Consider the following 12581-nt stretch of genomic DNA (forward strand, 5'->3'; position numbering starts at 1 on the left):
GTGGAACAAACTTTCAGAAAACTGTGGGTTCACTGCAACTCTATTGAGGCTGAATACTTTCTCCGTAAGGTTGAACTAAATGATTACACTGCACTGTAACTTCCCTTATTCTATTCAGATTGTTTTTAAATGTTCTATTCTATTTCAGTCATGTTTTTAATTACTTCAATTGCTCTTTAATATTTTATGTAAAGCACTTTGAAGCACTTGTTACATGTGCTAAGCCTATATCATTAAACTTGCCTTGCTGTGCTGGCTATATATAACGGAGCATGATTCTGATAATTTGTTACGCCACCCTTTTTTAGACAAAGAAAAACAAAAACAACAACATAACATTAAGACAGAAACATACCAACAGGCCTAAGTCACAATAAATAACAAAAAGGCTTAACATATGATCACACAACCATGACATGACAAATACCATCATGAGGCTTTAAAGCCTAAAATAAATTATAACAAAATCAAGAGATCAAATGAAAATGTTTTGTTTGGTTCCTTTGGATATTATTATTATTATTATTATTATTATTACTATTATTATTATTACTATTATTATTATTATTATTATTATTATTATTATATTTTGTATTATTACTATTATTATTATTATTATTATTATTTTTATTTTATTATTATTGTTATATTATTATTATTAATGTTATTATTATAATTATATTTTATTATTATTATTATTATAATTGTTATTATTCATCTCATCTCATCTTCAACCGCTTATCCGGGGTCAGGTCGTATTATCATTATTATTATTATTATTATTATTATTATTATTATATTCGTACTTTTTTTGTATTATTATTATTACTATTAATGTATTTATTTATCTTTCTTTCTTTTGTCAAAAGTTATATTTGCAAGAGGGAGATACACTGTAACCCCGGTCTACTTTAAACAATTACAGTAACACCCCTCTGGAAGCACTAAAGGGTCGTACATTACATACATTTTATTTCCTCTGTTTTCCCGAGATAACAAGATATTTAATTTGATAGATAATGAATGAAACGTGATAGACCTGAGATTTCTATCACCTGACATGAAACATTATAGACAACACTGACACTGAAATTAAACTGTCTGTATATATATATATCTGTAAATGTATGTTCACATTGTAAAACTCCCTGTAATGGTATTTATGTTGTTGTAATAAAATATTGTTGACAATAAGTTTGTAAAAAAAACAAAAAAAAAAACACTATGTAGTTAATGAGGACATCAGGCTCACTCACGCCTCCGATAATAATGATAACTTTATTTAAGCTTAATTAAGCTGAAGCCTTGCTTACCGTCTTCTTAGATGACACACACGAATATGAACATTATCTGTAATAAAAAGGCATAAAGCTGTTTCAGTCTGTGTCCAGTGGTGAATTAAGCCGGTCATGGGCCTCTAGGCTACTGTTTGTTTGGCCCCCCACATTATTATTCAGCTTTATCAGAAAAAAAACACTAGAACAGAAGAAGAGTCCGTAAGCTTGAAAGTCCTGTCAATTTAGGAATTTTCTTTAGTAGATCTTGGTCCTGTTGTTCTTTCAGTCCTTGTGCTTTTCTTTTTCGTGCTCCACTATTTCATTTACTTTCTGATATTTCACTGCTGTACTGTTTAGTGACAGTGAGTGACATTTGACTACATAACTGACCGAACTCAGCCACATGATGGCAGCTGATTGGGTAAATTTCTATCCTTTCCCTTAAATTTCTATTTCTTTCCCATATCTATCCCATCAGTGACTTAATTTAAAATAAATGTTTCTAAGGGCCCCAATAGAAGACATGTTTGAGGTAAATAAAAATACTCTGGCCAATCCGGGGCCCCTGCACACCTGAGGCCTAGCCTATGCCAGCATGTGCATTAATCCACCTCTGCCTGTGTCAGGCCTTGATTGACGAGATATGTGATGTTGATCGATATTCTCCTGCGCCTCTGACATTGATACACTGAATGATGTTTCCTGCAGTGATTTAATAGACAAAACTATCGTTTTGTTTTATCCAGATCACAAATGAATTATCTTGTTTTCACGGAAAAACAGAGGAAATGTAATGTATGATCATTTAGGGCTTCCGTGCCTTCCCTCCTTTGTTAACATACAACAATTTGGCATTGCAGCCTACAATCCACAATCCCAGAAAGCTACAGTAAATGTTTTCTGTAAGCAGGTAAATCAACGCAGGGCCTTTCTGGTGGTCGGCATGCAGCCGCTGGGGGGCGCTGTGGTGCACACAGAGCCGTTTCTGCCCCGGGTGGACCCTCTCTCTCGCCGTCGTCGGTAGTGAACCTCCAGTTGCCTAGTGACGAAAAACTATGGACTACTGATTTCCTGCGTTTTCAAAATCTCATCGCTGGCACTGTGAAGCTAACAGTGCGAAGTTTTCCCAGACGGGTTTCACATGTTTATCTCGTCGCTGCAGCTGGGCTATGGGGCTAAATAAAACCGTTTATCGTTCAGTGAATGTCGCGTAACGTTTTTTCAGCGTTTCAGGTAGTGTTATTCTGAAGCGTTTTGAGGAACGATGAATAATTACATCTTCATCAGGGTCGTCGGGAAAGGGAGCTACGGGGAGGTGAACTTGGTGAGACACAAAACAGATCGAAAACAGGTGAGAAACAAAAAGTATTTATGCAATTCAATACAGCCCTCAACGGAGCAACGTAGCTTTAACTATTGTAATGTTATAATCACCAGACTTGATGCTACAAAAGACCCTGCTAAGCTTCTACTAACTAATACTTTAAATACAATAGAGTTAATACCATTTGCACTACTGTGTTACTCTTTATAAATCCCACTGTGTTGTTGTTGTTATATAGCCATATAGATTCATGTTCTGATTCTTATTTTATTTATTTATTTTAATGTAATCAAGTTTTTATTCTTATTTTCATTCATTATGTTCTGATTTCTTTTATTTTTTATGTATGTGTGTCTGTATATTTTTATATATATGTATTGTATACTGTATATGTATATTCTTCCATCTTAAATAGATAAATATAGGGAACATGCCAAGCCTCTTGTGGGTTTTCTGGGTTTCCTTTGCATGTTCTTTTTTCTACTAAATATCTTAACTGTAATCTTCAACATGTTGTGCTAAATAATGCAAAATTAAAAAAATCAAATGTAAGTAAAGATAGCCTCAAGCATGTTGTTGTTATTTACACTCAGTTTGACAGCTAATCTGCAGTGGTCCCTTAAGGGTTTGAGACAATAGGGACAATTATTTGAACCCATTCAAGTGAAGCTGGATAATTAACCCCATTTTGAACAAAAAACAACAAAAAATACTTTAGGTGCAGAGCTCCTGTGTCAGTTTCATATGAGACTTTATATCTGCATTGACAGGGTTTGTGAATACCTGGTCAGTGACTAACTTTTGCTAAAACAATTATGTAAATGTGAACTAGTTCAGTTCATTGGAATCTGGTTGCAAATGCTTCAGTTTCTCCATCTTATAGTGACATGGCATGATTTATTTCCTGAATTATTTCATGTTCAAAAAGCATAGAATGACAAGCTCTGTGTTTTACTTTACTTGAAATGTGATTGTGCATTTTTCTTTTTTCCCCCAGTATGTTATTAAGAAGCTGAATTTAACCACCTCCACCAAGCGAGAACGGCGTGCCGCAGAGCAGGAGGCACAGCTTCTGTCCGAGCTGCGACATCCTAACATTGTGACATACAGGGAGTCTTGGGAAGGTGATGATCGCCAGCTGTACATTGTGATGGGTTTCTGTGAAGGCGGTGACCTTTATCATCGTCTCAAACAGCAAAAGGGCGAACTCTTACCTGAGAGGCAGGTGGTGGAGTGGTTTGTCCAGATAGCCATGGCACTCCAGGTATTGAATGAAAGTGAAGGCAATGCAAGGTCAGACTTAATTTATTTTCTTTATGTGAGCACAGGACATATGCAATTGATGTTGTGATTTTGCTTTGCAGTACCTGCATGAGAGGAACATTCTTCACCGGGACCTTAAAACACAGAACATCTTTCTAACCAAGACCAACATCATCAAAGTTGGGGACCTTGGCATCGCACGAGTACTGGAGAACCAGAATGATATGGCCAGCACACTCATAGGGACCCCTTATTATATGAGTCCAGAGCTCTTCTCTAATAAACCCTATAATCACAAGGTAATATAGTTGTCTGCTCTTTTTCTTTGTCGTTTATTTGTGAATAATTAAAGAAACCGCTTTACAAATGGATGTTCTTTTTTTTCTAGTCAGATGTGTGGGCCCTGGGCTGCTGTGTGTATGAAATGTCCACACTGAAACATGCCTTCAATGCCAAGGACATGAACTCACTGGTTTACCGCATTGTAGAAGGAAAGGTGGGTTTCAAATGTTTACATATATTTTGGTATTTCTGTTCAGGTCACAGAGTTTCACATTGATTGATAAAAAATATTTGGTTATCTCATCAGCTTCCACAGATGCCCAGTAGGTATGATCCCCAGCTGGGAGAACTGATCAAGAGCCTGCTGTGTAAGAGACCTGAAGACAGGCCTGATGTCAAGCTTATCCTCAGGCAGCCCTACATCAAACGACAAATTGCGATGTTCTTGGAGGCCACTAAAGAGTAGGTGGCACTTACAGCAGACTGCCTTGCTGTTATTTCTAAACTTATTTGTTTTAAGCAAAAACCCTGCTTGGTTCCTTTTCGATTGTCTCTTTATGCTTCAATTGGAATAATTTTCTATAGTCAGATATTTATTTCTATCCCTCCTCTTTTGTTGTTCCTCTGCAACAGTGAGCTGCTAGCATTAAGTAGAATGATAAATCCTTTCTCACCTGTTTATGTTTGTTTTGGTTCTTACCAGAAAAACTGCCAAGTCAAGAAAGAGAGCTGTGGGTGGCAGTGGTGACTGTAAGGCCAACAGTAGACTGTCTGCGGTGTCACCTCAGCCAAAACCTGAGAGAAGTCCCCAGCCTGAACCTCTAGCCAGAGTCAAACAGGTGAGAGACTGGAGAATAGAAAGGCTGCTTTTAACACAGTCAACTCTATAATATTGCTATAATATTTTAGAAAATTGCCAGTTTTCAGTTTCCCAGTATTGAGATACTGTGTATGTACTGTGTAACATATGTCAAATACATCCCATGATTTTCTTATATTTTGTATATCTTACAAAAGACTTACTAACATGCAGGTCTTTTTTGTTATGCTCAACAAAGACGCTTCAGTATGAGGAGGAACATTTTTTGATTTGAATAATGACCTTTCATCATGTCCGAGACATTTGAATATGGCAGTCATGGAGGGTAATGCATTGGCCTAACTTGAACAATGTCGGTTATAATTAATGCTAACAGTGGGCTGCTGTGCTTGGCAAATAGCCAGCAATAAGGACAACTGGTATTTTTATATTTGTAAGCTGAATGAATCTGATTGGGACATTTATACAAAAGCAATAGGAAATGTAATTGCATTATCTTTAGGTTTATAACATATATGACATTGCATCAAGGTTTTCCAAAATCAACCAATTCAGTCCTGAATTAGTTTAGTTGTTTATTTATTATCTGTGTGTGTGTGTGTGTGTGTGTGTGTGTGTGTGTGTGTGTGTGTGTGTGTGTGTGTGTGTGTGTGTGTGTGTGTGTGTGTGTGTGTGTGTGTGTGTGTGTGTGTGTGTGTGTGTGTGTGTGTGTGTGTGTGTGTGTGTGTGTGTGTGTGTGTGTGTGTGTGTGTGTGTGTGTGTGTGTGTGTGTGTAAATTTGATCATCAAAGTAGGGTGATGCCAAAAAAAGTCCCATGGATTGCTCCAATTACTATACCATTGAGCCTGTTTACTACAGTTTTTGTCTTTTCTCTTCATCCTCAGAAAGAAGAGAAATCGCAACAACCTAAAGTTTGCAACGGCATTCTAGACTGCACTCCCATCCAAACACCTCGGCCGCCCAGACCCTCCTCACCTGAGGCTCTCAAAGCCGACATTGCATCCCTAGCAACCATCAGCAGAATTAATATTGATGTCTCACTGCAGGAGGACGAGGCCCTGACGGAGAGGCAGGTGCAGGGGCCCCAGTTAGTTGTGGCACACCACAATGCAGGTAATGAACCTGTGACTCACAGTGTGTTCAAAGACAGCAAGGGGAGAGGGAAACCAGATCCATCTCCCCCTCCTTCCCCTGTTAAGCCCTCTCTGAAGTCTGTATCAGGTGTTGGCAGTCAGGGAGCAGACGAGGGGAGGGCATCCAGTGGATTGTCAGACATTCATCCACACGCCACGCCACACCCTGGGGATACCTTTTCTGTCTGTGGGGAGAAACAGATGTCAGATGTGGATGATAAGGATGATACCACGGAGTTACTTAAAGAGGCGGACATGCAGAACCGAAAGCTGGAGTTGGAGAGAGAGGGTACTTTTTCTATCGGTGAGAGGAAATCTGCACACAAATCCAATATAGAAAGTATTGGAGTGGTTGTGGAAGTGAACATGGACGATAAAAGTGACACCGTTACCCTTCTCAAGGGAGCTCTGACACAACATCATACCTCAGATATCCAAGTAAGATGTCCTAGTAATGGAGCAGTGTTTCTGTTGTTTTCTAATTAAGTATTCTTGTGTCTAATATTAATGTGTTCACTTGTCTTTGTAGGAAAGCCTAGAATCTACTGAAAAGCTGTTAGAGCCCTTACCTCCAACACTGGTGAGTATTAAAATTCTTGCCAGAATAAAGCCCATAAGCTGACTGTGTAACACTGCTTATATCCAATGGCACAAAGTGCAGAAAGTTTTTTTCTTTTATTGTTTAAATTGTAATTGTGTCTGTTTAGGAGCCTGTTCAGGAGGAATCTCCCTTACCAGCCAGTGAGCCGGGTCTGACGACTCCCCTGTATATCTCATCAGAACCGTCTATATCACAGCGGCATAGAGGGAGAGACATAAGGCGGACACATGGGGATCAGAACAAGGTAAGGATATATACAGGAGCTGATGTAAAGCTTTTGAGACATAGGATCTAAAATGTAAAAAATCTTAAAGCAGTTTAGTTCTAGCATTCAATTTATCCTAAAGATAAGTGCATCATGGGACACAGAAACACCAGAGAAAGTTTTACCCCCTGCTTTTTACTTAACTGCTGTCAAGTCAGCTGTTCTTCTCAAGCTGACCATCACATTGCATTTGTGAATGGTCTCTCACAATTTATGCATTCATATCAAAATGTCGTTGTTGGAAATATCTTTTTTAATAAATACATTTTTAGCATTTCTGTCCAACCAAATGTTTTGCCTCCTGTTAGTCCAAGGTGGCTGCTCCTAGACCTTTACCTCCACCTCCTGTTGAGAGCATAGCTGTGGAGGTAAGGAAGAGGAAAAGGAGGAGCATAGAGAGCCAGAAAGCCGATGTAGCTGCAACCTCCACATCAGTTAATTCCTCCAAGGACGGATTCTTACCACTGCTACAGGTGAGAGCGCTCCTCAATTTGAGCACTGCATACAGCCACATTACTGCAAAGGCATGTATATTTCTGAATATCCATTCTGCCAAAGACACATTTTATATGTAGGTAAAATAATAAACTGTATCAACATATATGTAGTCTTCCTTTGAGGCCATAGTTTGGAAATGTTATATTGAAGGTTGAATATACTACAAAACTATATTAAAAATAGCTTTCAATAATAGAAAATGTGGGTCAATTTTATTTTCAGGATCGTCCTCTGTCTGCCAGAGAGAGAAGAAGACTGAGGCAGTCCCAGGAGAGTGCCAGCCAACCAGGTGCTTACTCCTACGTTTATTCCTATCTGAACCCAGGACTTTACAGTTGGATTCACAGCACAAAAAAAGTAAAAGAAAAATTAGAGTAGGTTTGAATAAAGCAATTAAAAAACAAATCCTAGAAAATAAACTCACTTAGGTACACACATTGGGAAGCATTTGTACATTTTAGGTTAAATATTTTGTGCATTATAACAGCTCTATAAATAAAAAAATAACCTTTGGTAGTTTTTTTTTTTCTTGATTACTTTCCCAGCTCTTTCCACAGGTGTTAGTGTTGTAAGACGAGCATCGTATGATGTCACTCCCACCAAGGACGAGCACTACAATGCTCCAGATACCAGATCTGCTTCAGTCTCTATCATTGAGACCAACTGTAAGGTACCATCACCCCAATTGTACTTCATACAAAAGGAATGAGAGAGTCCAATTTGATCATTTTACAGTGAAATGTCTGTCACAACAGTAGGATATGTTTCATTACTGCAGGATAAGTTGCCGGAGCAAATGTCAGATGAAAACGAGTGCAGCTCATCCACAAGTTCCACAGAACGTTCAGAGGGAGACTGCAGGGAAAGGTAAGAGCATACATAACAGGAGGAAATGAAAAGTCCAGCTCACCTTTACTCAGATGTAGTCTCTATAATTCTTTGCAATAATATTATCATCTCTGGAAATCTGTGTGAAAGGGAAAGTTCTGATTTTGGGTGGGGTTGTATGAGGTCCTTATCCACAGTCAGTGTAATTCCCACAGTAGATGGTGGCAGCAGATAAAATGTAGAACACAGGAGTTGCTGGGCTACTGCTGCCTCGATCTTCGAGTTTGTGCTGATGTTCAGACTCTTTCAGACTCACCAAAGTCACAAAATAATTAGTGTTGCATGGTAAACCGATACTGTTTAAACGTCCGATGTGGTCCCACATCCTAAGTCGTGACAACACTAAAAATAATAAACACAAACTAACCAATAAAAGCAGCTGTTAAAATGGCTTCAGTTGCCCATGTGTAAATATCTAATGACAAGGTAAAGCTTTGAAAATATTCTAAAGATAGCATACACTTATACAGACATGGAATATTTTTAGGTGGCTAAATACATTTAGCTACTGCTGCCGTCCAAAAAAGTACATTACTTAGCTTCCATGCCGGTTTCTCCGAACTGGGGGGCGTGCTGACCACTATCTACATGTAGGTAAAACACTGACCTCATACAACCACACTTCAAAAAGTCGGAACTATACCTTTAACATATTTGCTCTCACTTAAGTAAATTTGTTGTTTAATCCATGATTCATGGGTCATCTGCAGGAAGACTGAATCCAACGACATGCAGGATTTAGTCCACATGATGACCCAAACTTTGAGAATGGATATTGGAGATGGTATGAGTGAGGTGGACAAAAGCAGATTTGGCTCTACTGCGTTGCCGGAATTTAAACTGAACAGAAAGTACAGAGACACCCTGGTGCTTCATGGGAAGGCTCAAGAGGAAGCGGAGAACCTGTCACTCGGTGAAATACCAATAGGTATTAGACTTTAATGGAACTCTTAATTGTCATCAGTCGGCCATTCTGGAGCCTCCTTAGTTAGTTAGTTGTTTAACCAGCTTCTCTCCACAAAAAGGCTCCACTTCTGGACCAGCTAAGATAAGGAGAGCCATACAACACCTGAGGACAGATGTAGTGAAAGGCCTGGGGGTCAAGCTGCTGGACAGGGTCCTGGAAATTATGGAGGTGGAGGATGACACCAAACGAGAAGTATGATTTTAAAGAAGTGCATCACACTCGATATATACTGTATATATATTTACCTATTGTTTAACTGATAAATGTTCAGTAATGTTAACTGTTAAGAAGGAGCACCTTGGTAGGAGCCTGGATAATGTCTTTGTTGGTTTGTCCATTTGTGCACAATGCTTTGCAAATGCTCAGTTATTATAGTTTCCTCAAGTGAAATACATTGTGCACTTCTATGCCAGGAAGGGTAACAGGAGTCATAAAGATGTAAGCCCGGTGAAGTTGCATACAGAAACATCTTAATGCTTTTCTAATGCATTGATTGCTTTCTTTATGTGAAGTTGTGTCATCCATAACTAAAGGGGACTACAAGTTCAATAAGACTGACTTCAGTTCAAAATGATATGATCAAATTGTATATGTTGTCCGTATCAAAGTGCAAAACCCAGTTTGTATAGAACTCGAGCAGTTACTTCAGCTCTCTTTTGTTTCTAAAATGATCACAGTTGGCATCCTTTTTCTCACTGCAGCTGTGCCTTCGTGACCAGATGGGGGATGAGAAGTACCAAGCTTATGCTGTGATGGTGAGGCAGCTGAAATTCTTTGAAGATATGGCCATCAAGGTTTAGAGAAAATGCTGTACATAAAGGGAGCATACACATTTGCATTTCCATGACTCAACTTTTGAGATGAGGCAAGCATCATTGAGAGATCTCTTACAGGAAACTTTCTGTGGGATAAATGTTTTAGCTTTCAGGTAGAGTCTTTTATAAGGTGACAATCAGTCAATATTGTTCACGAAAATTAGTTTGCCCGTACCCCCCTGCTTGTATGCAAATCATTGATGCTTGCAGGTTTTGTTATGGAATTGTCGCAATGTAGCTGCTCTTCTGCGAGAAGTCTTATGTAAATGACCTCATTCTTCATACAGAATCTGTAATTATTCCTGTAATTTTCAGGATGTCTATGCAAAGATTTTGAGTCATGTTAAAGCACTCGACTGTATCTGTAGTGGATACTTGTTTATTTATAATACAAGCTAGAATTTCAGTACTTGTTTTACCTATGCTGCAACACTAGATCTCACTGCTGCTGTATTGTATTTTCTTAAACACAAAATAATGTAATGTAGATGCATTGTAGATATTAACATTTGATTTTTTTTCCTAATAAATCCTAAATGCATTTTTTGTTTGCATCGATTTTCTACAGTGTTGAGAACGACAATAAAACAGAGGTTTCATTGAAAGCGACACGAGAATGAGAAATGCATCTCTATGCACAAGAACTATTCAATAAGTCCTGCGGAAAAGCCCCAACTCTAAATACAAACTTAACATCCCATTTATAAAACAGAGTATCAGGTTTTTATTATGTGGACAAGTATTTCGTTATTGACTGACAAACACTGCAACAATGTTTTTTTTCTTAAATGCTTCAAATGTGAACTGTAAGACAAAAATCAAAATAGCTCCCAATATAGAGGAAGTATGCTGGGCAGGGACAGTCTTCAGTTATTTGTGCTTCTTCTTCTTGAGAGTTTCCTGAGGTTTTTGGCTGGACTCTCCGCTGGTCTCTGGTATAACTGGCTGCCAGGGCAGAGGACTCTTTCTGTACATAGGCCATGGAGGCAGTGTCAACTACAGTCAAGGAAAAGAAAGAGAAAAAAATGTGTTTAACGCCTCACCAGAAAGAAGAAAGTATTTACATGGAAAACAACCAGCAGACAGCAGACACTGTGCAATAATTTTGTCTAATTGACTTCATCTATGGCGTTGTCTTGTGTAAACAGAAAAAAAACTAAAACATTTTTAACAAGACTTATGCCATGCATCAGGACAAATATAGATCAATATGTTGTTCCTTGCCCACAAAAAAAAAAAAAAAACAACTTACCACACACGACACAGCAAAACCAGCCAAGACGATGTACACTGTCCACCCGAACTGTTCAATGATCAGACCATACACAAATCCAATCACCTGGAAAAAAACAATAACATGATATCTGTGACCTGACAGCAGGTAAAGACTCAATGGTGTTCTAGTGGGAGGTTTTATATGGTTTGTTTGCATGTGTCATGGGATAGTTACCGCTGAGATGAGTATGATTCCTTGGAAGATCTGCTCAGCCAGTTTCTGGCCTTTATAATCCTGTAACAAGGAACGGGGTGACATTAGGCAACATAATTAAACTCAGAACAGAGAGTCTAGGAGGGTGATGGGTCCACCTGTGCGTGCAAAATTAATAACTTGTGCAATTTGATTTTGAAAGATTCAAATTTTAAGACCTATTTGAAAAGCTACTACGGAAAACTTAAAACTAAAAAAATAATAACATTTAATCCAACTATTAGATTATTTTTGGCATTTCAAATTGACTCCCTTAGTTTAGCAGATGACATAGGTTTTTGTTTGTGTTATTCTTCATTCCCTTTTCTATGTTTTACTGTCTTTGTACATTTTAATTCATCTTATTATTTCTATATTCAGAAAGACATTTTTGGTATTGTGTATAACCCTGGAACAGAAAGTAATGTTTAGATTGAACCTTTCAATTAAAACAAGTTCTGTAGCCTGTATTTTTCCCAACACGTCCTCACTGATTACAAATTTAAATAAAGATTGATTATAAAAGAAAAGTAACCCTAGGAACAGGTCCAATAACGCTCGAGTAATGCAAATTAATTTACTAAGGTTACAACGAGCTAACGGTACTGAACTTTAGACTGGACTTCAGACACAGACGTGCCAAAATATCAGCAGACAACTTGATAACTTTGTGTTTGATTCGTAACTCTTTGAAAAGCTGCACTGGTCGGAAACACTGGGTGGTTGGTGAACGCGCAGCTCTAACGGCTCATAACGTTAGCTAGCAGCTGTTAGCTCGGAATAACCGTCAGTTGGTAGAAAAGCATGAATGAACAGCTAGCATGACTGCGCAGCTCCACGCCAAATAACAACAACAATAATCATCTCTTACCATGTGCGACGGAATGGACTTGAATATAGACAGCATCTTTACTCCCGAGGTGAACGAGCACAGACGGGGTTTGCTACAAACGGGTGAAACAAAACGACGCCGTTTGAG

The 12581-nt window shown here is 38.4% G+C and overlaps 2 protein-coding genes across 2 annotated transcripts; one reads left to right on the plus strand and one right to left on the minus strand.

Annotated features, from left to right (window-relative positions):
• The first annotated feature begins 2528 nt into the window (after window positions 1-2528).
• nek4 (NIMA-related kinase 4) lies at window positions 2529-10666 on the plus strand. Its single transcript, XM_083938948.1, has 16 exons — window positions 2529-2628; window positions 3599-3865; window positions 3966-4163; window positions 4253-4360; window positions 4454-4608; window positions 4850-4985; window positions 5852-6538; window positions 6630-6680; window positions 6808-6945; window positions 7275-7439; window positions 7687-7753; window positions 8022-8134; window positions 8243-8331; window positions 9063-9280; window positions 9378-9511; window positions 10021-10666. Exons 1-16 carry the CDS (start codon window positions 2542-2544, stop codon window positions 10117-10119), a joined length of 2712 nt encoding a protein of 903 aa, XP_083795074.1. The 5' UTR covers window positions 2529-2541; the 3' UTR covers window positions 10120-10666.
• Window positions 10667-10844: 178 nt separating this feature from the next.
• Window positions 10845-12581, minus strand: spcs1 (signal peptidase complex subunit 1). The gene is made up of 4 exons (XM_083939028.1): window positions 12474-12581; window positions 11585-11644; window positions 11387-11473; window positions 10845-11130 (listed from the first exon to the last, which is right to left on the minus strand). Exons 1-4 carry the CDS (start codon window positions 12507-12509, stop codon window positions 11005-11007), a joined length of 309 nt encoding a protein of 102 aa, XP_083795154.1. The 5' UTR covers window positions 12510-12581; the 3' UTR covers window positions 10845-11004.

The sequence above is a fragment of the Echiichthys vipera genome, assembly GCF_963691815.1.
Source record: "Echiichthys vipera genome assembly, chromosome: X".
NCBI lineage: Eukaryota > Metazoa > Chordata > Actinopteri > Perciformes > Trachinidae > Echiichthys > Echiichthys vipera.